Source organism: Copadichromis virginalis, linkage group LG20, assembly GCF_057382275.1.
Source record: "Copadichromis virginalis isolate Kocher_CV1m ecotype Utaka linkage group LG20, C_Virginalis_male_GT1.1, whole genome shotgun sequence".
NCBI lineage: Eukaryota > Metazoa > Chordata > Actinopteri > Cichliformes > Cichlidae > Copadichromis > Copadichromis virginalis.
This window is the reverse complement of record NC_140637.1, coordinates 31,637,677-31,663,039: the sequence shown is the minus strand read 5'-3', so window position 1 is coordinate 31,663,039 and position 25,363 is coordinate 31,637,677. Positions and strand designations below refer to the sequence as shown.

General features: G+C 42.7%; 2 protein-coding genes across 4 annotated transcripts; both read right to left on the bottom strand.

Annotated features, from left to right (window-relative positions):
• Positions 1 to 6,225: 6,225 nt before the first annotated feature.
• Positions 6,226 to 18,805, bottom strand: slc35a2 (solute carrier family 35 member 2). 3 transcript variants are annotated; one of them, XM_085443399.1, is made up of 7 exons: positions 18,331 to 18,805; positions 16,433 to 16,615; positions 15,605 to 15,756; positions 15,040 to 15,162; positions 14,122 to 14,705; positions 9,473 to 13,538; positions 6,226 to 8,057 (listed from the first exon to the last, which is right to left on the bottom strand). In XM_085443399.1, exons 1-6 carry the CDS (start codon positions 18,392 to 18,394, stop codon positions 13,490 to 13,492), a joined length of 1,155 nt encoding a protein of 384 aa, XP_085299525.1. In that variant the 5' UTR covers positions 18,395 to 18,805; the 3' UTR covers positions 6,226 to 8,057; positions 9,473 to 13,489. The 3 variants fall into 3 exon arrangements, with proteins under 3 accessions (XP_085299525.1, XP_085299526.1, XP_085299527.1); XM_085443400.1 differs by lacking the exon at positions 9,473 to 13,538; XM_085443401.1 differs by lacking the exon at positions 6,226 to 8,057 and having other exon boundaries at positions 13,491 to 13,538; positions 13,629 to 14,705.
• Positions 18,806 to 21,502: 2,697 nt separating this feature from the next.
• pim2 (Pim-2 proto-oncogene, serine/threonine kinase) lies at positions 21,503 to 25,211 on the bottom strand. The gene is made up of 7 exons (XM_085444224.1): positions 24,736 to 25,211; positions 24,151 to 24,251; positions 23,987 to 24,037; positions 23,249 to 23,457; positions 22,980 to 23,149; positions 22,689 to 22,865; positions 21,503 to 22,568 (listed from the first exon to the last, which is right to left on the bottom strand). Exons 1-7 carry the CDS (start codon positions 24,791 to 24,793, stop codon positions 22,390 to 22,392), a joined length of 945 nt encoding a protein of 314 aa, XP_085300350.1. The 5' UTR covers positions 24,794 to 25,211; the 3' UTR covers positions 21,503 to 22,389.
• Between the last annotated feature and the right edge of the window lie 152 nt (positions 25,212 to 25,363).

Genomic DNA, 25,363 nt, shown 5'->3' with positions numbered 1-25,363 from the left:
CAGTTCCTGGAGTTTGAAGGAACTGACACCACCGACTCACCCCCACGCTTGCGTGACATAAATCTAACAGAACACCTCCGGGACATTATGTTTCATTCCAACACTGCCAGGCTACAAATGTTATATTTGTACTTTATCTGTCCTGAACGTCTTGCATCTGCCCCTGCCACTAATAATAAAAATACTAAAACGCTAAAAGTAAACTGAAAAGAAAAGAAACACTCTGGAATGTAACTGCAACTAAACCCAACTCAAAGTTAAAAATGTAACAGCTTTGGTCCCAACCAACTTTTCATTCATTAAAACTGTACAAGCTGAGATCAAAATCTCAGGAAATAAACGGGAACTGGGATGTGCACTGCTGCGTGCGGATCGAGAGGAGCGGATTGTTTGTTCATTCGTTTGTTTTATGTAAAAGAAAAAAAAAACGCTGGATGGAAAATATTAGCTCCACCACGAACAGGTGATAAATAAGTGCTTTCTCATTTTACTTCAGAGTGAGAAGCTCTGAAGCTGAACTTGGAGCTTCTGAGCAGCTCCAGCATGTTTTCCTGTGGATGCTTGTGATTCAGAGAAACGGCGCCGCCTGTTAGTGGTCTGAACAGCTCTGACTAACACTTGAAACCGTGTGAGGTTGCTGTGAAAAACACCTGATGTTGTGAAAGAACTTGGTGAAACCCTGAGGAGAAATGAACGACGTCATAGCTGTCAGAAAGTGACAGACTGGAGACCAACAGCTGGGTTTTCTGAGAAAGACCCTGAAGCATCCTTCATGAGAGGAAATGAGAGGAGACCATCACGCTGTTCAGGACACGACCTTCTGACTTGAAACTTCAGTGGCAGGCTGTTCTATGTGATATACTTGGACACTTAATTAGGCACACCTTGCTGGTACCGGCTTGACCCCCTTTTCTCTTCACATCTACAATCATTCGCACAGATTCCACAAGGTGTTGCTTCTCTGTCCATTTCACCTCTCACAAACACGTGAAATGGACTCGTATTTTCCACTGGTGGTTCACGAGAAGAACAGGAGGTGAAGGACCTACGATTAGTATTTGTAGTCCATCCAGTTTCTGCAGCAGATCCAAGTTAACAGGATCCATCGTCACCCCAGTCTCGTTCTTCAGCACTAAGCTTCTAACTTCTTATTAAGTCCCTTTAACCGCAACTGTGCTGTAGTTTCAGGTAAAAACGAGGTGAGAGAGGCCTCAACTTGAACGTGATGCAATTTTTATTTCAAAGCACCGTTTATCCTCAGGCTACGTGAGCAGGACTGTGACATCTGTAACTTACTGATTGATGAGGTTAAAATACTGAGGAGACGCTACAGGAAACAACTTGAAGCTGAGTTTAATCAAATATCTGCTCTGAACTTAAGAGAGGGTTCTCTGAGGAACCTCTAACGGCTCTGTTTAGAGGAAAAGTTTCTGTAGGAATCGTATAAAAACTTTTTCTAGAAGATCACTGCGGGCCTGCGTTACACTTTATTTTATTTTTTAACACGTTGTGTACTTCTAGCTGGGTATAATGTAACATGCACTCACCAGCCACTTTTTCCAAGGTGCTGGAAACATTGATTGTGATCCACATTGACATGATAGCGTCACACAGATGCTGCAGATTTATCAGCTGCACATTTCTGGTGTGAATCTCCTGCTCCTGCACGTACCAAAGGTAAGAGAATCAGGTGCCTAATAAATAAAAAGACAATAAAAGAAACAGTTAAAAATCCATTTTAACCACGAAAAAAAAAGGTTTTAACAGCTTTTCACAAGACTGCAATGAACACCCAGAAAGCAGTTTGATCTGAGCTGATCCTGCTTGAAGCAGGCGCCACAGTGTAGCTGGTTACATATTCACTTGGCAAGCGAAAGGTTGCTGGTTTAATTCCAGCCGGAGAAACAAATCTCCAGAGTGAGTAAAGCCGTTCAGGGTAAAACATGTGGTGACCACTTGTCAGGAGGCCAAAGGTGAGCAAATATCCTGCTGGAAGCAGCCATCAGAAGATGGGTACACCGTGGTCATGAAAACAGTAACAACATCTATCACTGCCAGAGGCAGGTTGGAGCTTCTGACCCAGGATGTTTTTCTGTGGACACTTGCGTTTCAGAGAAACAGCCTCAGCCTGTTGGCCTCTGAAAGGCCCTGACTAATACTTAAACTCTGTGAAGTAGCTGTGACAAAAATTCAGTGTTGTGAAAGAACTCTGAAACCCGAGGAGAAAGGAACCGTCAGCAAGTGACAGACTGGACACGAGCAGTCAGTTTTTCTGAGGAAGGATTCTAACAAACTGGCACGACCCTGAAGTAGGGGAGAGCGATATAAACGATATACCATAGAAACGACCAGTGTTGCCAACTCCTCAGTAAGGAAAATTGCTATTGGCTGTCATAAAAGTCGCTAAATGACGTCATCGCCTAATTTGCATAATTGGTCATGCTAATATAATTGTAACCTACGTTGTTGGAGAGAGAAATAACATCGTGGAAGAGACTTAAAGTGAGTAAAAAACGTCCTAAATGCATTTAGAGTTTATTTAGAACTACAAATTAAATTTCTTTTATTATCTTTTATTTCCTCCTTTAGCGGAGGACAGACTGGAGTATCCTCTATGAAAGGAGAAGAGATGAGATTATCACCCTGTTCGTGCCATAATCTTCACTTTTTCACCTGCAGTCGTGACAAGGACGCTGATAAAAAGCAAAACTAGAGAACAATCAGCCAGGAGGGCAGCAAAGAGCAGCGGTTTGTGTCCATCCTACAAGACTGTCATCTCTTCTTCAGTGTATCTGATGTCACCAAAGCAGGTTGATTCATGATTTCTTCCTTTTTTGAAATAAAAAATTACCACCTTGGATTCTTTTTCCACTGGTCGTCTCTTCCAGGACCTCAGATTAGCTTTTTGTAGTCAGGACTTTGTAGTTTAAGTTCAGTGCTGTCTCATTCTCTTTGTCTCACTTCTTATTTTCAACACAGCCCAATGCTTGAATGAAACCCTGATGGGTGACATTTTCTCATTAGTAACTCTGGCATTATGTAAGGGAATATGACTAAACTTTGCCAGGAACTATAGGAACTATACGCCTCCACACGTGGAAGAGGCCCAGCTCATCACCAATCCTGATAAACATAAACTGTAACTTTTCTGTGGTTTCAAAGAACAAAGGAGGTGGGAGAGGCTTTCCTGGGAAGGTGTTGCAACTTGTAATCAAAATCTTAGAAATATGGTATCTAAGCAGATTCTTACTCTGGATGGCATTACCTTGGCCTCCAGTAACACTGTGAGGAACCTTGGAGTCATTTTTGACCAGGACATGTCCTTCAATGCACATATTAAACAAATATGTAAGACTGCTTTCTTCCATTTGTGCAACATCTCTAAAGTTAGAAATATCCTGTCTCAGAGTGACGCTGAAAAACTAGTTCATGCATTTATTCCTTCCAGGCTGGACGACTGTAATTCATTATTATCAGGAAGTCCTAAAAACTCCCTGAAAAGCCTTCAGCTAATCCAAAATGCTGCAGCAAGAGTCCTGACAGGGACTAGAAAGAGAGAGCAGATTTCTCCTGTATTGGCTTCCTGTTAAATCCAGAATTCAAAATCCTGCTCCTCACATACAAGGTCTTAAATAATCAGGCCCCATCTTATCTCAATGACCTTGTAGTACCATATCACCCTATTAGAGCACTTCGCTCTCGCTCTGCAGGCCTACTTGTTGTTCCTAGAGTATTTAAAAGTAAAATGGGAGGCAGAGCCTTCAGTTTTCAGGCCCCTCTTCTGTGGAACCAGCTTCCAGTTTGGATTCAGGAGACAGACACTATCTCTACTTTCAAGATTAGGCTTCAAACTTTCCTTTTTGCTAAAGCATATAGTTAGGGCTGGACCAGGTGACCCTGAATCCTCCCTTAGTTATGCTGCAATAGACGTAGGCTGCCGGGGGATTCCCATGATGCATTGAGTTTTTCCTTTCCAGTCACCTTTCTCACTCACTATGTGTTAACAGACCTCTCTGCATTGAATCATATCTGTTGTTAATCTCTGTCTCTCTTCCACAGCCTGTCTTTTATCCTGTCTTCCTTCTCTCACCCCAACCGGTTGCAGCAGATGGCCCCGCCCCTCCCTGAGCCTGGTTCTGCCGGAGGTTTCTTCCTGTTAAAAGGGAGTTTTTCCTTCCCACTGTTGCCAAAGTGCTTGCTTATAGGGGGTCATATGATTGTTGGGTTTTTCTCTGTATGTATTATTGTAGTGTCCACCTTACAAAATAAAGCGCCTTGAGGCCACTGTCATTGTGATTTGGCGCTGTATAATTAAAATTGAATTGCATTAAAAGTGTTACAACCCGGCTCAAAAGCCACAACATAAAAAAAAGAAAAGAAAAAAAAAAGATGAATACCAGAGTGTTAGTAGGAAGAGGTTTTTTCTTAAAATGGAATAGCAGGTTGGCTAAAATGACTGGAGGCACCAAGGCAAAGACAAGTGAGCTCTCTGGAAGCTTGCCTCAGGTGTGCCTGACTAGGTGTGGCCAATTAGCACCAGCTGAAAACATTGAGGAGATTAGGGGCGGCAGAGGGACGTAACAAAAGCATTTGACAACATTAATAATTAAATATTATGATGTCTTGATACAGCCAAGTAAGTAAATTCCCAAAAGTTGATTCTGTTCATCTGGACGTAGCGTTTTCAAAACGCTACGTCCAGATGAACAGAATCAACTTTTGAGGTAAATATTATTATATAAATTTGAGATCTAGTGACCGTTTGAGTAGAGCGAAGTCATCGTCACGTTCAAGAAAACGGTTTGAGATAATCTGAGTTTTGTGAGTTTTTTTGTGAGCGTCATCCTGCAGCCATCAGAGGACAGTACCCTGCCGTCATAAAGGGATGGACATGGTGAGGAACAGGACTCAGGCATGCTGTGGTGTTTAAATGATGCTTAGCTGTTACTAGGGACCCAAAGTGTGCCAAGACAGTACCCCCACGAGTCTGAACTGTTGCTACAAAGCAGGATCGATGGTTTCATGTTGTTTACACCAAATTTTCGCCCAAACATCCAAATGTTGGAGCAGAAATCGGCTCCTCGGAGCAGAAAATGTTTTTCCAGTTTTTAGCTCCCAGTGTGGTCTTCTGCTGCTGCAGCGCATCTGCTTCATGTTTGACAAGATCTGGGCTTAGAGATGTTCTGCTCCTTCGTTCCAGCGAAGAGAAGAGCATTCTGACAACGATGACCTCATTTGAAAACAGATGATGAACAGCATAAGATGTCTGAAGATAAATATGCATCGCTTCAACATTTTTTTCTTGTTGTTATATTTGAATAAAAATGACACAGGATATTTTGTCAATCAAGTCAGTCAACTTGCTGTGATCTTAAAAAAAATACCCTTTTTACCAGGAACTGTTTTTATGTAAAACATTTAAATTAACTGCTTTATATGATCCCCCAGGAGGTCTTGGCTACCACAGGACACAAACTGTGGCTTGTCCTAATACCCAGATTTTATAACGCTTCCCACAGATTCAGCCACAGTCCGGATGAGAAGGCGGCTCTGTTCGATTTGTTTAAGTTTCCATTTGTGATAAAAATCTGGATTCATGTTGCAGTGAGGAGCTGAATCTCCAAAGGTCATCATCCTCCTTCCCTTTCAAAAAACGTCCTCTGTCGCCCCTCGGTGGCTCTGAGACAAATTACATGTCAAACTCCAGCTATTACATTTCAGCAGTAAGAAGTCTAAATTTACACTATAATGAGCAAATCTGGGCTGATTAAGTTTTGTTAAGCTCAAGTTTCTGTTTCTCATAAACAGAGAAATATACTAGCTGGTAAATCTGTAAATGTGCACAGCCTCAGATCTTTAAATCAATCAATCAAGATGAGCATCTTTGAGATGCCTTCATGAATACAGGAAATACAGAGGGTTTGTGAAACGGTGCAAACCACCGTTACACTCAAGAACAAACATCCCAGAAAAACATTTTAACGAGTCGGCACAGCTCTGGAAAAAAATCTGTGGATGAATGAAATGAATGAAAACAAGGAAAGTACGGAGAATAAGAGACATGGCTCACGATCTGATCAAACCACTGCATCTCCAGGGTGGAGGCTTCGAGACTTTCCCAAATATTTCTGAGCCTCTAAAAAAAACACTGGGCCTGTCTATAAAACTGTGACCTTTAAAAACACATCATCGATTTTTTCTTGAATAAGAAATGAAAAGGCACTGAACGTTTTCATCAGTTTAATTTCACAAAGATTTTTTTTTAAACATTTCTCTGTCATATCTTAAAAAATGGAAACATCAGTTAGTATGAAAACACTTCACAGAATTCAAACTAATGGCCTCAAGAGTTTCAGATCTCTCTCTAAGAGGACCTGTTCAGCTTATTTCCAGCTTTTATTCTGGAACTCTATCAGAGTAGCTTTGCATGATTCACATAAAATAATTCATCTTTGCATTACACTGCCCACTCAGCTCATTTTGTGTTTGAAAAACCCAAGAAGCTTGGTTTCTCCTGATTGGTCAACGTCAGGGAGCCTATTGAGAGGAAGGACTAAGAATGTGTGAGGTGCACTTCCTGTTAAAAAACGAAGTGTTGCGGCGTAGAGGACTTCGGCATGTGGCATTTGGATTTAAAATGACATGAAATAAGGAAAAAAGCAGAACAGGTCTCCTTTAACATCTCAGAAAAAAGAGAAATCTTTAAGGCACAGAGTCGAATACGATTACAACATGTCGAACTTTCAGTTGTTAAGCATAAAATACTGTCGCACGCTGAGGAGGAAACGCTGTAAACGGTCACTTAAAGGCACTTTTCGTAGAAATCCTCAGCAACATTCAATGAAAAGGAGTCAGAGAGGCGCTCTGTGCATGAACATCAGCGACTTCAAAAAGACGTTTGACGTGTTGATGACGTTCTCGCGGTTACCAGGAGTGTTTAGTGTTTCATGTTGGCATCTGATTTAAGAGAAATGGTTTTCTCTTCCATCTATGAGCTGCTTTTTTAACTCATCTTTCCTGTTTTATCAGACGATCACTGCGAGTCGGTGCAAACCGAGCGTACAGGAAACGTTTTTAGTTCTTATGCTTCGATCAGCTGAAACTTTCCAACGCATCCAAAAAACGATTCCTTTGGTCACGATCAAACAAACGTGGTCATTACAAACCATTCAGCTCCCCTCAGTACCCGAAGCCTGAATTAATCCCTAATCAGTCATTCAAGTATAACATTTTGTTTTATGTTGTTCCTTCATATCCTGTATCTTTGTGTTTTTTTATATAATATTTTATTCTAAAAGAACTTTGATGATTTTTCAAGTTAAAATAAACTAAATATTCAGTCATCAGTTTTGAAATCACCAATATTAAACTTATTCTTTATTAAATTTATATACTACAAAAAAATTGACTTAATAAAATACAAAAAATAAAAATTTGTCAGATTTAATGACAAATGATTTTATTTTGAAATGACATAGACCGCTTTATTTAAAAAATAAAGGTTTTTCTTTACAAAAAAAAATTGTGTTAGTGTTTATTTAGTATTAGTATTTAATATTTTTGATTTAGTGTCATAATGTTCCCTTTAGATTTTTTTTAAATAGGTTTTTCTATATTTTTCTTTCCTGGAGGAAATGTTTTTGGGTTTGTTTGTTTTTTGCCTTTACTTTTGAAATGAATTCATTTTGATTCAGTCCATCAACTCAGTTTTATTCTTTGGCTCCTGACATCTTTAAAAGGCTGAATAAAAAATATGGATGAGTGTCACAGCGTAACAACCCACAGGTGTGTTGTTCATTATCGGCTGTTGGAGTGTGCTTGTTGTGTTAAAGGCAAATAATCACCTAATGGTGCACACTGGAGTGTTTTCTTTATGAGAAGCAGCTGAAAACTATGAGAGGAATATTTGTGACTACAGTACTTTAGCTTTAGTGCAGCAGATGCAGGAGGAGTGCTGTGGTTCTGAGTGAAAGTGGGGGTACTCGGAAATGTGTGGATCTCAGCAGGCAGGTGGTGGCAGGGGTCCATCTCAGGATCCTTTCTCTTTACCTGGACACCTACAGAACAGATAGAAGAGGAGGAGGAGGAGGAGGAGGAGGTGGTGGTTAGATAAAGACATCACCCTGGCTGCTACAACACACGCTGAATGTTTCAAATCTTCTTTTCATTACATCACAGGGGCACTGCAGTATTTAAGCTTTACTCAATGAGGACTCGTGTTTGACCTTGTTTTCTGTTGAATGCTCACATTAAATCCCTGGATGCCTGGATGCTCAATCATCCAGGTAAGTAAATCTCCAAAAGTTGATTCTGTTCATCTGGACGTAGCTCACAGACGCTACGTCCAGATGAACAGAATCAACTTTTGGAGATTCATATGAAATATGGTCAAAGTTTCTAGTAATTACATAAAAGTATATAAAAGAAATCTCTATGAGCCAAGAACTCGGGCTTCAAACTGTCGAACATCAACATGATCAACACGACCCGCTCAAGTTCAAACTGAGCATCAGAGTGAAGAAGAAAGGGGAAGTACGTGACTCTGTGCCAGACCAGCTGATCTGAGTATTTCTAAGAATCTGATGATCTGCTGGATTTTCCCGCACAAACATCCCACAGTCTGCCCGAGCACTGCTGCTGACCATCTCCATCCCTTTACGGCCACAGTGCTCCATCTTTAGATGGCTGCTTCCAGCGGGATCGCACACCATGTCAGAAAGATCAGACCATCTCAAAGTCGTTTCAACTACAAATGAGTTAGTTTTCTTTACATGTAACTTAGTCTCTGGGTCAGTGTACGTAAAACTAATTACAGGTAAAATAAGTTACAGTTACACAACAGTACTGTTACAGGTGGCTTTAACCATAAGCGTTTAAAAAACCGTCACTTATCTCCCTACAGTCGGTGTTTTTAGCGCTACCGGAAAAAATCATTTTACTGAAGGACGAACAAAATTCTTTAGCCTGTTAAAGTTTCGTGGATCTAACTAAACCTGAGGACCGATTCCCCCACATGTCCACATAAAGACAGTGATCACTTCTGAGAACTTTTATAACGTTATATTATGTATAAAAAATAAAGTTTTTTAAAAAAAATGTAAGCTGTAAAAACCCTCAAAATATCCAAAAGTAATAAATTAGACAGAAAAAAGATTTAAAATGTTCTTTTCGCAATTTTACCAGGTTTTCATAAATTAAAAAAACAACTCAAAACTTATCACAAATATTTCTATATTAATATTTATGTTTAAATACAGTGTTGTTGGTTTAAACCAGCCTCTCATATTTTCCCTGCGCTCTGTTCTCTCTCTCTGACAGAGCTGGGTTACTTTATACAGAGGAGGATTTCCAGAAGACCGAACACTAATCGTTCTCCTAACTGGAGTATCGGGAGCACTGTTGGGAGAAAACTGGGAGAAAGAAGACTAAAGTCTCCATATTTGGAATAAAAGGCTGGAATATCACACCTTACCTGCCGACTCCCACAGAGGGTCAAAGACTTGTGAAGTCCAGACTTTTTTCCTCCATGATTGTATCTTCTAATTTCCCAGATTTTTCCCGAAGTTTTCCGAATACTGTCAGAAATAGTCTCTCTCGAACCTGAGAGCAGACACTGTGTGTCGTTCACTATCACTGATCTTTAAATTAAGACAAACCGCACAGTTTTTAGTCCATGTCTTCATTTATATAAAACTTTTACCAAAGGAAGTATTTACAAATTCAGAGGCATTGATACAAATCAACAATCAAGTGCAAACAGATCAGAGATGAAACCAGCTCACACAGATTTCACACAAACTCAAACCAACAGGAAGAGGAAACTAAACCCGATCCTGCAGGCAGATCTCCACCGAGGACAAACCAACCTCGGGAAACAACCGCAGCAGGATCTGATCCGAGGATGTGGTTTAAAACCGCCAGCAGGAGGCGCTGCAGAGCGTCAGCGGAGAGAAAACCTGGAAACTGACTTTGGAGTATCTGCGTTTCAGCCTGTGCTGAAAAAAATCAAATGAATATGGATTTTCATGTAATTAAAGTGATATCAGCCTGTGTCAATATCATTTTCTATATAAAAATTTTTTTATATAATTTGCAATATTTTAGTTTTTAATGTAGATAAAAAATAAGGTAAAGTAAACGTAAAGAGGAACAAACAAGTTATTTTTCTGTGAATCTGTAAGATGTGACAGGATTATTTTACAGAGCAGAAGTAGATGTTTATCACTGTTTCTACCTCGAGTGAATAAAGAAGAATCAATGTTGTCTTGTTATTCTAAAAAGGTGGAAAAAGCCACTGCAAGAGAGAAAATTGGGATTCAAGTTTATATTTTCACAAGAAAACATTGAAAAAAAAAAGATGTAAAGTTTATGATGTGATGTTTAATGAAAAATAAACATCCCATCATAATTCCTCTGATATAAATCAGCTGATATCTACATAAAGACATTTTAATGTCAGTTTGAGATTAAAATGATCATCTACAACGATCAATTCATAACATTTAATAAGTGCAGAAATGATCCTTTATTAGACGCACAGAACTCAAAGGACTCATTTTCACTAGAAATTTATGTCATTAAGAAGAGCTTAGAACAAAAAGCTTCTTCTGGCTGAAATCTGAAGCTTCCTGCTGGGTTTCCTCTTCCTTTCATTCACCACCACCCCAAAGATTCCCACATTAAATAAAAACAGCTTATATATTATTATGTATGATAGATATTAATTTCAGACTTCCAGAGAGAAAGTGTCAGCTGGAGGTTTTTTGTTTGCTTGTTTTACAAAAACTGAAAATAAACGTTTTTTTGTCCCTTCACAGTTTGATTTTGATAATCTCACACTGGAAACAGAAAAAGAGCCTTCAATCATCATGAGAAGAAATCGGAAAAATAATTAAAGTTCATTTTTATGCTTTGGGAGATGTGGCTTCGTGTTTGTGTCTCCGCGTTTCTCCGTCCTCAGGTCAGTTTCCCGTGAAATGATCGAGCTCCTAATATTCAGACTGTGAGCTACATTTATCCCACTTTAGGTTTAATTGAGGGTTTTTTTCTGACACAATAAAAACATCAGAGGTTCAGTTAGTGAACTTGTATTTGCGAGTTTGTCATCTTTACACATCAGTGGTTTATGTTTAACTGTATGTGAGGAGAACTGTAACTTCTTTAGTGTAAACTGGCAACATTTTCAAGAAAAATATTCCACTGGGGAAAAAAACCTTTTTAAGTAAGAAGCTTTTACAGATCTGCTGCGAGGAACGCACAACAAATCCAAGACGTTAATGTGTGGCACTTTAACACCACACACACGAAGCCAGATTAATGTGCAGAGTGCACCTTCCCCTCAGGCAGGTTGGCATCCACAGGCCTGCCAAACGTCTCATTTGGTTATACGTGTTTACTCTGACACAGCCGAGCGTGACAGAACCACGCATGCTAGCATCCGTCTCTCTTTCCCCTTTGTATCCACTTCCTGCTGCACAGAGAGAGCAATGGGGCGCTGCTGCAGCCCAAACTGGTGGTGGGTGGTGTTAACATGACTCCGCTGCCGACTCATGAGAGCAGCAACTTTCAATCATCTCCATCCATAACCACATCCCACCGCATACATGTATAGTGTGTTGTGGAGCCTGAAACAGTTATAGTGAATAGCGCTTCATATAAGCATCAGTAACAGTTCTTGCAGTTTGTCACGAGCTGCAGTTACAAGAACCTGAAGTGCAGACCATCTCACTTCACACGGAAACTTATGCTAAGCTGCTTAATCAACAAGATTTTAGTAGAATTTATTAGTAGATTTATATTTTCAATAATAACCTGTAAACTGCTTTAAATGAAATGTAGTTCAGTAAATGCTGTGCCTGTATAAAGACTTTAAAGATGGAGCAGCTAGCTTTCCTTCCAGCTCCTTAATTTAGAGCTTTTTCTTTTCTCCACACAGATGTTTTGATGGCTAATGTAATTGGCTGATAACGGAGAGTGTTAACGGACCGATCAGTCCAATCGGGGGCTCAAACAGGCCAGCGTGAAGAGACGGGGTTACGTCAAGTGCTGGCAGGATTTAAATGAACAACAACAGAGGCAAACTGCTACACGGCAACGGTGGTGGATGTGAGGAAAAACAAAACTTGCTGTAATCACAGAATCTTAACCTGCTGCAGAGATCAGGAGACCAAAACGACTCAACCTCTCCTCCCAAAGCTGAACGACGTAAACACCGAGAAGCAGCTCAGACACACACACAAAGATAAAAACCCACAACCGCCTCGACATGATCGAGACAAACAGGAGCAGAAAAAACATTCAGGACGCCACCGCAGGACGCCTACTTCAACAAGACGCCTGCGGCAGGACATTTTGGCGAAAACAAACAAACATCACGTTATGATCGTAGTTTAAAGGTGCTCCAATCAACGAGCACATTCCCCGCCGACACGGGAGCTGCAGATAAAGCAAAGCCTCCCGGACAGTCCCGTAACTGTACACCGCAAACTTTACACCAACACAGTCGTATGGCTTCTGTACAGATGAGGAGAAAAGGCACCAACACAAACAGTCCCTCAGCGGAGACGCACCCGGAGGAGCAACGATTTACCCCGGAGGTTTTCACTGTGCAGCCGAGAAAAAGGGCGGTAATTTGTGCAATTTGGGAATTAAAGACAAAAAAGGAAGCAGGTTTTAACAAAAGCAGAGAGTTATTTAGGGTTTTAGTCTTCATTACTATGATTTCTCCACATATTTAGCTTTTTTAGTCAACACACGATTACAAATGAGCCAAAAGCTCATTACAGCCCAGATAAATGACTTTAGTTCATTTCTGATTATTGCAGAAAAATAAAATAAGACTAAATAACTTTCAACTTTCAAAACGTTGAATTTTTAATGTACCTTTTGATTGAATTTAATTAAATGTTGTAGTTTTGTCTTCCTTGCATTTCATAATGACACTTTTATCACTTTATCTTTCTCAATTTTAACTTTCCGATTCTGCTTCCATTTCTGTGACTTTTATTTACAAATGCTGCGTTTTTATTTTAAATTGTTGTGATTTTCACTGAACTTCCTTTAGGTTAAAAATGTGTATTGAATTTTAAAAGTTCTTACATCACTTCAAGCTACTTTGTACATTTTGTATACAAACATGTAAATTACTTATTCAAAGTTACACTTCGGGCTCCCATAGAAACCGTCCCTTTTTCCTGTTTTAAGGTGGAATTTAAACAGGACACTTTAAATGTACGGGGGCTCCACAGTGAAAACTTTCCATCAGACTACGGTTGCCGTTGTCCTCCACCAGCAACAACAATAATCAACATATGATCGATATTCAGCGTAAGGCGATTCTCTTTTCATTTACTAAAGAGTTTTAAGGCAGAGCTGGCGAGACGCCGCGGAGGAGAAAACAGACTGAGGGTGGTGAGGGTTTCTGACACTCTGCGGCTCCTTCCTCATCCTCCTCCTCCTCTTCCTCTTGCTGCCGTTGTGCTTTGAGCAGTTAGGTTGTGATGTGGACAGCAGAGGGAGGAGACACGCCTCCCTGAGCTCTGAGGAGGAGAGAGGAGAGATTAGTGATTAGGAGGAAAAAGCAGGATAGAAGAGAGGGAGAGAGGGGTAAAAACCCAAACCTTCCTCACCCTCTCATCCTCCAAAAAGGAGGACGATACAGGAGGGAGCAGCTCTCCTCTGCATCACAATGCATGTGGTTTAGTTTTTAGGTCTGAGGAGGCCATCTTCTCCTCCTTTACATTACTGGAGGAGGAGAAAGGAAGCAAGGAGGTCTGTGTTTTTTGTTCAGGGGTGCAGAGAAAGGAGAAGGAAGGGGGAGAAGAAAGCGCAGTATCCTATAGTCCAGATGAGGCGAGGAGGTTAGGAGGTGAAGGAAAGAAGGAGGCCAGGAGGGAAGGCTGAGCTCAGGAGGAGGTGTGGAAAAGGCGAGCAGGACGTCAGGAGGAGGATGACTCGGGAGGCCATCAGAGGGGTGAGGAAGCAGGTGAGTGAGCAGCAGATGAACCTCTTTCTTTCTGATAGATGCCCAGTTTGACCTTTGACCCCGCCAAGAGCACACAGGAAGTGAGATGCCCGAAAGAGAGAGCAGAGAGAAACAGGAATCACTTCACCAGCACTGACTTTGGCAGAAACGCCTCCATCTCTGCGTCTATGTCCGTCTTCTCAGACGTGGAAGATGAGGAGGAGGAGGAGCTTGCGGACGCCGAGCCGGCAGGCGCTTTGGGGAGGCTGTACATGTAGACTGCACCGATGACAAGCCCCGCCCCTGCAGTGAAGAGTACGTCCACATGGAAGCCGAACAGGTAGATGGACGTCACCGTGGAGACGATGATGGAGAAGGAGGTGGCGAAGCCCTTGAGGATGTTGTCGGCGTACTTCACCACCAGGGCCACCAGCAGCCCACCGAACGCCTGGTTGAAGATGACGCACCATACCATGCTGGTGTACCCAAACAGGAAGCCACGCTCGGCAACGGCGGCGCCATCATTCCACCACAGTCCCAGCAGGCCGAGCACCATGCCGAAGATTCCCAGCTGCACATTCCTCACCCACACGGAGGCGGAGCTGCCCTTCAGGATCTTCTCAAAGTATACGCCGGCAAATCCCGACGACAAGCAGCTGATCACCACGGCAACCAAGCCCACGGTGTAGTTCTGAGTGGAGGTGTCCTTCACCGACGCCTCTTTGTTGCCCTCCTGCTGCACCTGCAGAGAGATGATCAATGCGTCAGCGTTCGAGCCGGGCTTCATGTTTACGGGGAACATCGTCCCTGAAAGGTTCCCACACGATTACGACTGAAGAGCTTAACTACGCCCATCCCTGTTTATTCACCTCCCACCGCATTTTTCTGCCCCCTCTGCCACCTCACCTACGCCACAAACGCAGCAGCTCATTTCAGCATTAAAAGTTGGAGCCACAGAAACCGCAGAGACGCTTACTCTTAAACCTCTCTGTGAACTGTGGCTACACAAAGCAGCCGCCTGATTTGTTAACTTAAATTTCAGGGCTTCTGGGGAACGGCAGGTGGCGGTAGCTCACCTGCACGATGGCGACGCCGGCAAACAGCAGCAGCAGAGAAATCCACTGAACTCTGGACAGAGACTTCCTGAGCATGAGCACGCTGAACAGAGCCGTGGTGAGGATCTTCAGCTGGTAGGTCACCTGAGGGACGGAAAGGAAGTCACCATTTAACTGTGTTTAATCAAATGTACACAGATCTGAAGCATTTATTAAATCTCAGTGTCTGTAAGTCTGTGCATTAAAAGTTTTACAAGTTATTAAAGAACTTGGCAGCTCAAGATAATAACGTGTAAAGAAAATTGCTCCTAAAATATCTGAAAAATGCCAAAAATATGAACAGTATAAAATAAAATTAGTATTAGAAGTTTCATTCCTGTTGAAATATTGATTATGTCCTACTAGAATCAAATGACAGAACAGATCCAGAACACCGTTATTGGTTTGATTAAACCTTTCAGTTTATAAAAAGATGCCAAATGTTTCGGTCAATCGACAAACCCGTTAATCACCCGGCTGTTTCGATAAGAACAGACATGCAGAGACGAGGCGGGTTCGAGCGCCTTCTCTGTGAACGCGGTCTGACCTGGAAGGTGGCGGCCGGCAGGTTGGAGATGGCCACGTACTGCAGGTTGTTCTGCAGAGTGTAGATGAGAGAAGGAACGGCGAGCTTCAGAGTGTCTTTGTACTGAACCACGATGACGTCGATCAGGAAGTACACCGTCTCCTTCACGTTTACTGCAGAGAGAAAGGGGCGGAGCTAAAGGCTGGTTTTGTGCCTGCTGATCTTTGATCGTAGCCTCCAAAGCAGCTCAGGTCTATGATCACAGCAATAAAAAGTAAGCCATGCTCGAGTAAGTAGCCCAAAATTGAGGGATGGGGTGCTGCCCCCTAGTGTTAGGAGGCTGCTTTGCATCTTATACCCAAACTGGGGTTAAACATAATGAAATGTAAATAATTGCCCTTGTTAGTTTTTAAATAGAAATACTAGTTTTTTGGAGTATTTATTTAGCATGAATAATTAGAACAGGAGGAAGCTGCTGCTTTGTTGGTCAGGGCTGTTTTAACTCCACCCAAATCAAATCACTATTTGAATTTAAAGCCGTCCCTCACTGCTACAAGCAAAGAATATTCCTGTAATTAACCAAGTAACTCATTTTCATATCATCTCCTAAAATAAATTAATTCTTTTGTCTATCAAACACTGCAAAGAGAAGCTCGGCATGTACAGTTCAGGAATAAAATGTCTTAAGTTCCTTAAGATGATTAATCAATTATATCTTTTTAAGTATTTTTGATCAGTTAATCAATTGATGCAGTTTTTTCAAACAAGAACAGCTACAAAAGCCTGCGAGGCTACAACTAACTCTTCTAACTCCACAGCCAAGAAAGCAGCTCAGTAGGATTTACTCACGTCTCTTCTGCAGTAGGATGATGACCAGACACGTCAGGACCTTCAGGACCTCCGCCATCACCACGGCCGACGTGGTGAAGAAGCGGTCGCCTGGCAACGTGCGGACGTACCGGATGCTGAGGATGAGCGATGCATTCTGGACCACGAGGACAGCCAGGCTGATGTACTTCAACCGTCTGTTAACTACAGGACAAGAGCTCACCATAAGGCTCACCACAGTTTTCATACGAGGAAGAGATTTTACAAAAGAGCAGCAAAGTCTAGGTGCTCCGCTTTAGGATGACGTGACTGCATCAGGGGTATTTTGTGGGCCACAAAGAAACCAAACAGAACTTGAGTGGACCGAACAAATGAAATGAACTAATAAACCATTAAATAAAATAAGCGTGGTATATCACCATGGCAACATATGCTGCAGGCCTAACACGATGCATGTTTAGCATCCACAGGCCACGATGCGGCTGACTGATTGGCTTACCATTAATGGAAAATTAAACCTCAGTGCAAAGTTTTTAATCCATCAGTAATACACTCACTTGATTCTCAGGAGCAGCTTTCTTATCTTTTACTTCCATCTGAAAGCAACTTTAACACTGTACTGTAGGGGTGTCAAACATGCAGCATGGGGGCCAAAACCGGCCCATCAAATGGTCCAATGCGGTCCGTTAGATGGCCATGGGAAACAGCCGAGGAGGAAGGCAGCATCACCTTCACCTTGTTGAGGGACACTGAAGGAAAGTGGTGGTGTTGGTGCAGGACTCGACAGTGTGAGCTTTCACTCATGTCTGCACGCCCAGCAGGCTTCGTTACCAAGAGCACAGGTTTTTTTTTTTTTATTAAGCACATGTTGCTAATACCCCTGTTTACATTCATACCTGACTTAATTCTTCATGGCATAGACTCAACAAGAGCATCACACAGCTGTTTGCTTTTCTGTGTATGCAGTAATGAATATGTCAGCTTCATGCAGACCAGTAAAACCACAGGGGCCCAGTGGGAACATACGTCTGTTGTGGAAGTATGGAACAGTAGACCAGTTTTTCCTCCTTGGAACTTCTTCTGGTGGCTGTTTGCATGCTGTGTCTATTTCTTGTCCTAATGTATGTGAAGCCACTCAGGTGTGCCAAAGGTGTGACGTTTGTCAACATTTTTAAACAATTCGGAGCCGTTTATCAGCTAGAACGGGTTCTCTGCTATTCCAAGGGTGTGTCTGGAAGTTTCTACCTGAGTGCACCTGGCTCTGAGGTCTCCGTGGCTGGCCCGGCCTGCGAGGCCATGCACGCACACACACGCGCGCACACGCACACACTAAGGGGGAGGGGGGTGCGCACAATGGAGTGTGTGTTCTCTGCAGAGGTGTGTGTGTGTGTGTGTGTGTGTGTGTGTAAACCACAAACTCCGCTGGACTCAAAGTCCACGTCACCAGCCGTCGCTCACTAACACACCTTCACACTGCACCTTGATCATGGCAGTGTGTTAGCGTTAGCAGCCAGGCAAGAGCCCATTAACAGACACGGACTAGTTAGCTGCTGAGTTAGCCGCTACCTGCTGAGGCTGCTGTTTTTCACTCGTTTAAAATCACCTAAAGTTTTATTTAATAAACACCTGACTATCGCCATTAACTAGCTAGCACACAGTTTAATCTTTCTGGTTAACTAGTTTCAAGTCGTCGTTAAGTCTGTTTACTCTGGTTGGCTTAGCAGGTAGTTAGCTTGCTTCCACCACTCTGCTAAAACAGACCGAGAAACTTTATTATATTTAATTTATGTTAAGTTCAATTTCATTGTTTTAAACTCTCCATCCCTCCGAGTCTTATTCACCCACTGACCCAGGCTCGGAGCCGTGAGGGCCGTGTGAAGTTATCCCAGCTCTCGGCTCTCCCTCCGAGGACTGCTCACCTTCACTCTGACCGCGGGTCGCTGTCTTCTCCTCTCCCGTCTTGCTGAGGTCCCCCACGGCCATGCTGCGCTCCCTGTGCTGCCCTGCGAACCGAGCCCTTACACCGCTGCCTGCTCGGCTAACACTCCGTTAGCCCACCAGCTAGCCCCGCTCTCAGTTTAGACCCCACCGGAGCTCCCGTTCCGCGACGTACTGCGCGGCCTAAAGCGCCGGGGCCGTCCGACAAATACTGGGCTGGAGGAGAGAGGAGGCTGCGGAGGAACAACCGGAGGACCCACCGGGATCATCAGGAGGAGAAAAATACTTCGTGTAATATGTGAGGTGTCCAGGAACTGAAGAGACTACAGCTGCAGAGACAGGAGCGGCGAGCAGGAGGTCTCACGCTGTGGGAGAAAACGGGGCGCAGGAAGGGAGGACCACAAACTGCCCGACACCAGGAGCTCCAGAGAAACTGTCAGAGTGAGACATCCTTCTCTCCTCCTCTACCAACAGACGAACAATCCTCCAGGTTTAGCAGGGAGCATTCCTATTGGCTGCTGGTGGGACCTCGCCTGTCAGATGGTTTGAGTGTTCAGCGCCACCTCCTGGTCAAACATGGAGGAGACGTTTATCCAATGAACGAACACACATACGGGTAAAGATTACCTTTATGAACTGCAGTCTGCTGTTTTGGATTTTAATTTACTGTATGATTTTTAAAATAAAAACTAAAATGACTTTATTTATTTAATAAGAAACCTGATCAATCAAAAAACAGTTAAACTGTTAGATTCGATTCGATTCGATTCGATGAAACTTTATTAATCCCTCGGGTGGGTTCCTCCTGGAAATTCAGTTTCCAGTAGCAAAGCACCGAAAGAAGTTGCATGTTACTGATACATTAAGGGGAATGAGAGTAAGGATATAAGCATAAATACACCATATATACACATATATAGATACAGAATATACAATATGGATAAATAGGATTGCTCATTTGAGTGAGTATATTGCACAGTGATTATTGCACAGTCAAATATAAGAAAAACAGACAAAACAAAAAACAAATATTGCAAATATTGCACAGTGTAGAAAAGCACCTACAACTCAGTTGTTCCCGCCCTCCCTTGTCCCGTTTCTCCTCCCTCTCCCCTCCAGTGAGGAGTTAAACAGTCTGATGGCGTGTGGGACAAAGGAATTTTTAAGTCTGTTGGTTTTTGACTTTGGGAGAAAATTTTGTTAATCAAATAATTTCCTCTCTGCTTCTTTATTCTGCTGGTACTCCAACAAAAACATCATGTTTGATTAATTCTTCATGTTTTCTTTGTATCTGCTTCCTGTACCTTCAAACTGAGCATCAGAATGAGTAACACTGGTGATTCAACTGACTTTGAATGTGGCATAGTTGCCAGATGGGCTACTGCTGAGATTTTACCGCACACCCATCTCCAGGGTTTATAGAAAAGAAAATATCCAGGTGAAACGACTCGTTGATGTCAGAGGTCAGAGGGGAAAGGCCAGACTGCTTTGAGGTGAAGGCAAAAGTAGCTCAAATAACTACTTGTTACAAGCATGGTATGCAGAAGAGCATCTGTGAGGGTAGAGCACGGTGAACCTTGAAGTGCACGAGCTACAGCAGCTCTATTGTTGCTGTATTGTTTAGATGTTAGAGTCAGAATTTGGCCTAAACTGCATGAAAGCATCTATCTTGCTTTGTATCAGTGCATCAGGCTGCTGGTGATGTAATGGTGTGGGAGATATTTTCTTGGCACTCTTTGGTCACGTAGGCCCAGCTGACCATTGTTTGCCTACCTGAGTAGTGACCACACTGTATCTGTCCTCTGATTGGTCCGTCAGGCAGGATAACACACTGTGTCATGAAGCTCAAATCATCTGAACATGACGATGAGTTCACTGTAACGAAACGGCCTCCACCGGCAGCAGATCTCAGTCCAACACAGCATCTTTGGGTTGTGGTGAAACAGGAGATTGTGCAGCTGACATATCCATGATTGCTTCTCATAATTATTCGATTTTTAATTACAATCAATCAATTTTAATTGATTTCATTGTCATCACGCACTGTTTTTATTTACATGGATTTGATTTTCTACATTAAAATGTAAAGTTTTATCTTTAATGTTAATCATTTCATTTTATTTTGGACGTTTTTGATTTGATAATTTAAAAATTTCCCTCTCACAGTTTTAATTCAGTAAATCCCAAATTTTGAATTTTCCTCTTATTAATTTAAATTTGTATTCAACAATTATATCATTAACAACTTTGTCTCAAAGGTTCTTACAGTTGCACTTGAGTTTGTTGACATTTCTGTCACTACAGTTACTAAGTGACTAAAAAAATACTTGTTATCATTTTTATGTCATATTTGTGACGTATACCTATATTCATTGTTTTATATTTCATGTTTCTCTTTGTAAAAGTAGTTTTTCCTGCTGGATTGTTGTACAGTACATACTTAAAGTAATGCAGTAAAGCACCTCATGTGCATTTCAGTAACTCTTCTTGATTGCATGTTGTGCAGCGAGGCAGCATTTCCAGTTTTAACAAGTCACCAATCAAGCGCTTCAAGTTTCAAACCAGTTTCTTCTGAAGCTTCACCTCGGGGCTTCTTTGGCAGGTCGAGGAAAACCACTTCACCTCCCACAGCACTCACAGACACTGATCTCTGCTCTTAGACACAAGACTAAGGTGACATAACCTCACAGTCCTCCTGAGCTAATAGGAGTGTTTAATATAAACAACGACATTTAACTGCTTAGTTTTGGTGCAGCAGCTTATTACATGAAAAAGCAAATTAAAAGCACTGCTCAGACACAGACTCTGTGCTCACAGCCCAGCGTCGTGCAGCTTGTTTGGAGTTGACATAAGAGCTACGAGGTCCAGTTCTAGGACTGCGTTGTCTTCACAAGTGAGAGCAGGTTCGCTCTGAGCACATGGTCAGAGGGGCCGATGGCGCAATATGGCAGCCTCGCTTCTGTCAGTCTGCCCCAGGGCAGCTGTGGCTACAACTGTAGCTGCCTCCACCAGTGTGTGAATGTGAGAGTGACTGAATAGTGGAATTGTAAAGCGCTTTGAGGGTCTCGAAAAGTGCTATATAAATGCAATCCATTATTATTATTATTATTATTATTATTATTAAATAAAGACAAAAAAAATAGAACAACATGATGAAATGAATGAATCTTTTATTCAAACGTTGGATCGGTTTTGTTTTGCTTTTGATCCAAACTCTCTATTTAATGTAAATAAACTGAACCAAGTGACCCCGATGACTCACTTTCTCTTCTTTTCACCATAGAAAAACCGAATACATAAGTATCTACAGAGGCAGCACATCCGCAACAAAAACAGGACGTGGGAAAAAAAAAAAAAAATCCCCACCTTCACATCAGAAAATGAAAAAGTCTTTTTTCCATATTAAAAACACAGAATTTTCATTTTACTGATAAATCGAAGCTGAAACTGAGAGTGACTCAGTGACCTGAAGCGTGATTGAAAAAAAGTCACAGCTTGCAGGTTTCAGCTAAAAAAAAAAAAAATTAAAAAATTAAAATAAAGAGACTGAATTTCCTTTGAAAACAGTGTTAAGATTAAAGTGAAGCAGTATCACCTCAAAAAACTCAGCTTCACGGTGTAAAGTAACAGCAGGTGTTTGTGTCGAATTTCTTCTGTGGCACATAAAAATAAAATAAAAATAATAAAATAAATAAAGTCAGTGTTTGTCGTCCTCAGAGTCGATTCAAACAACCCGAAAGATTATCAGAAGAGCTGCAGATCAGCAACTTCCATCACAGCAGCAGCTCCGTTGTGATTACTTATGTGACCTCTGTCCTGTAGGGGGAGCCGGTTGTCCGTCCGAACTTTTAAATTTCAGTCCCGGAACAGCTGGAACAAACCCTGGGCCAAAATAAATAATCAATAAATAGGCAAACCAGCTGAGATAAATGACTTCCAGACGAAGGTGCCGCCAGGTTTAATGTGACAAACAGGAAACGGATCAGGAACGCGCCCAATCGACGATCCTAAAGTCCTTAACAGTCCAGAGTCCTGACACTTCAAAGGGATTGACAGGGAAGGGAGCCGTGCTCCTCACGCAGGCCTCCCCTCTCCTCTTCCTCCTCCTCTTCCTCTTTGTCATTTCCTGCCTTCATCCAGGGATGCGACAGAATCTCCTCCAGAGTGGGACGATCCTCCGGCTGGAAGGATAGACACCAGCGAATCAGAGACTGGCATCCTGGTGGAAAAAACAAAAGAGAAAGGATGTGAAAAACTGGACCACATATTTAGGAGGGGGTCATGTGACCCTGAACCCCAGTCAGGAGGAAACTCCTGTTGAGAAGAACCTGATGCTCACCTTTTGACACCCGCCTGGTGAAACTGGGGCAGGCTCTGTAAATCTCCATGTCGTGCTCAAAGGGAATGTCGCCGCAGACCATGTCAAAGAGCAGAACCCCCAGAGACCAGACGGTGAGGGGGACGGCCTCGTAGCACTGCGATGCGATCCACTCAGGGGGGCTGTAGACCCGAGTTCCTAAGGACGCAGGAAGTGAGACGAGGAGGGTTACAACGTGAAACTTGGAGGCACTGAGAGGGGTTTTGTAGGGGGAGGTTGAGAAGAAGCTATGGGTGTAGAGTGACTGGGTACCTTGAAACTCTCTGTACGGCGTGTCCTTAAGCACCGCCCCCGACCCGAAGTCTATGATCTTGATATCCATCGTTCTCGTGTCTATCACTATGTTCTCGTCTTTGATGTCCAGGTGCACGACGCCGCGGGAGTGAATGAATCGAAGCGCTTCGACCACCTGATGGAAAATCCTATCGGGAAGAACAAAGAACCAGGACGTTAGCGAAAATGTCAGTGACCTCAGCAGAACGCAGTAGCATCATTCAAAGGTGGCGGACGGGAGCGCAAACCTGAGTGCGAGGCTTTCTGACAGCGCTCCTCTCTCCGTGATGAAGTCGAACAAATCCTGGCAGTGCGGCGGCCTCTCCATCACCAGCAGGAAGCCCCGCCCCTCCACCTCGAACCAGTCTAGCATGCGGATGACCCCAGGGTGGCCCCCGTCCTCTGACAGCTGCTGCAGCAGAGCAATCTCCATCGGAACAGGATTGACCTCATCTGGCTGGGGGGAGGAAAGAGGAAGATTGATAAATTATAAAGAAATAATCTGTAGTAGTAGAAGTAGATCATGTCCTAATTTTTGTTTTTGTTTTTTAATTTCTAGTTTTTAAATGAGTCATAGCGGAAATCACAGGGACTGATACTAGTATGCAAATTAACTGACTCTGTTTTCAGGACTTTCTGAGTCACACGTTTGGGTTTTAAAATCAGAAACTCCAGCCTGGTGTTTTTGTGCCCTGAATCCTCGCCTGCAGGTGGCTTCAGGTGTTTTTTGCCTTGGTGGGGAAACCCAAATGAATTCGCAATGAATAATAATGAATAAAGAGGTGGTGGTGATAGTGGGGAAATCCTGAGGTGTCATTTACCAAACCGTGACGTTACACATTTCCCAACCACCGCCCACAGCTGCAGTTCACCTGAGCCACCGGCAGAGGGCGGAGCTAAACAATCTGAGCTTTGTTTACAGGCGTCACTCAAAACACCTCGTGCGTTTTGGTACACATTTAGTTTAAAAATAAATTATCACTCACCAGTCTGGTCCACTTTTGAACTCTGTCAACGGCAATTTGCTTAATGGCAACCTGGATGGACAAAAAAGGAGTAAAATATTAAATAAAAATCGAATTCTCGAGCAATAATAACGGAGAAAAGGCGCATCTCTTATAATGAACAAACACAGGCGGGTATTATTTACCTGTAGTCCATCGGAGAGCCTCTGGCCTGAAAACACGGAGCCGAAACCTCCGCTGCCGAGGAGAGGACCGCAGCGATACTGACTGAGGAAGGGCTCCTTCACTGAGGGCCAAAACACAAGGGTCACATCAGTGCATGGCTCACACTTACAGACCGTACATCCCCCAACAAGACAACAGAAACTCAAAATACCTTAAGATTTCTACCGTTGTACACAAAAAACGTCACTGCGCACAATTATTTTTAATTTACAACTCGGATATCTGTCTGATATTCCAGTTTCTTAAACTAAAATAACCGAAATAATCGTTTATAATGTCGGACCAATGCACTCCAACAAATCCAGCGGGACTTAATATATAATATTTTAAAGGCGCCACCTTTAACGGTTTCCCTTTTTAAATTTCAGCGTTTTTTAAACGTTTCACAGCCCCTGAGCGGGCTGTTAAAATCGCTGTTTTTTTGCATGCAGTCTGGCTGCAGCGTGCAAAAGCAGCTACTGCGTTTTTGGAGGCAAATTAAACCAGTTTACACGTCCTTATTTGACATGTTTAATCACACATATAACCTTTCTTGTAGTTCTCACCATTCTTTCCTTGGACTTCTTCCTCCAAGTCGAACTCCATGGCTCTCTTATCCAGCATTTTATAAAGTGTTCCGTCTAGTTGAAGTTAATAAAAGTCCATTCTTCTGTGGGCGGAATAGCTCTTCAGATTTTTAATGATGATTTTCCGTCTTTAACCGATTAAAGCGTTATGCTTTTAAAATCCCAGAAAAGTCAAAGAAAAAGTCCTTTAAATATATTTACTCCTGGTTAATGCGGTGGAAACGCGTTCACAGAAGAGTCAAAACCCTGGTAACCAGCTCCGTCTCTGTTGACCGCCTTCGCTGCTCTACTACAGTGTTTTGTTCCTTATTTAAAGCTATCTAACGCAGCCCCGCCCACTACGCCCTCACTGTCCAATCAGCCGTGTCAATCAGCGGAGCCGTGTGCTCAATGTTTTGAACCGGCTACATTCAAGTCGCGCCTTCATGAATATTCAAATCCCGCGAGAAGAATTCGTAGAATTTGTTTCAACGAACTATCGGAGGAAGCGCGCGCTGATATCTTGACGGGAAAGAGCGGGGCGGTTTCCCCTCAGGGACACGCACGCGCGCACACACCGAAACCAGCGGTTCCTCAAAGAGTCGTTTTGTTGAGCTTCTGTCAAAGT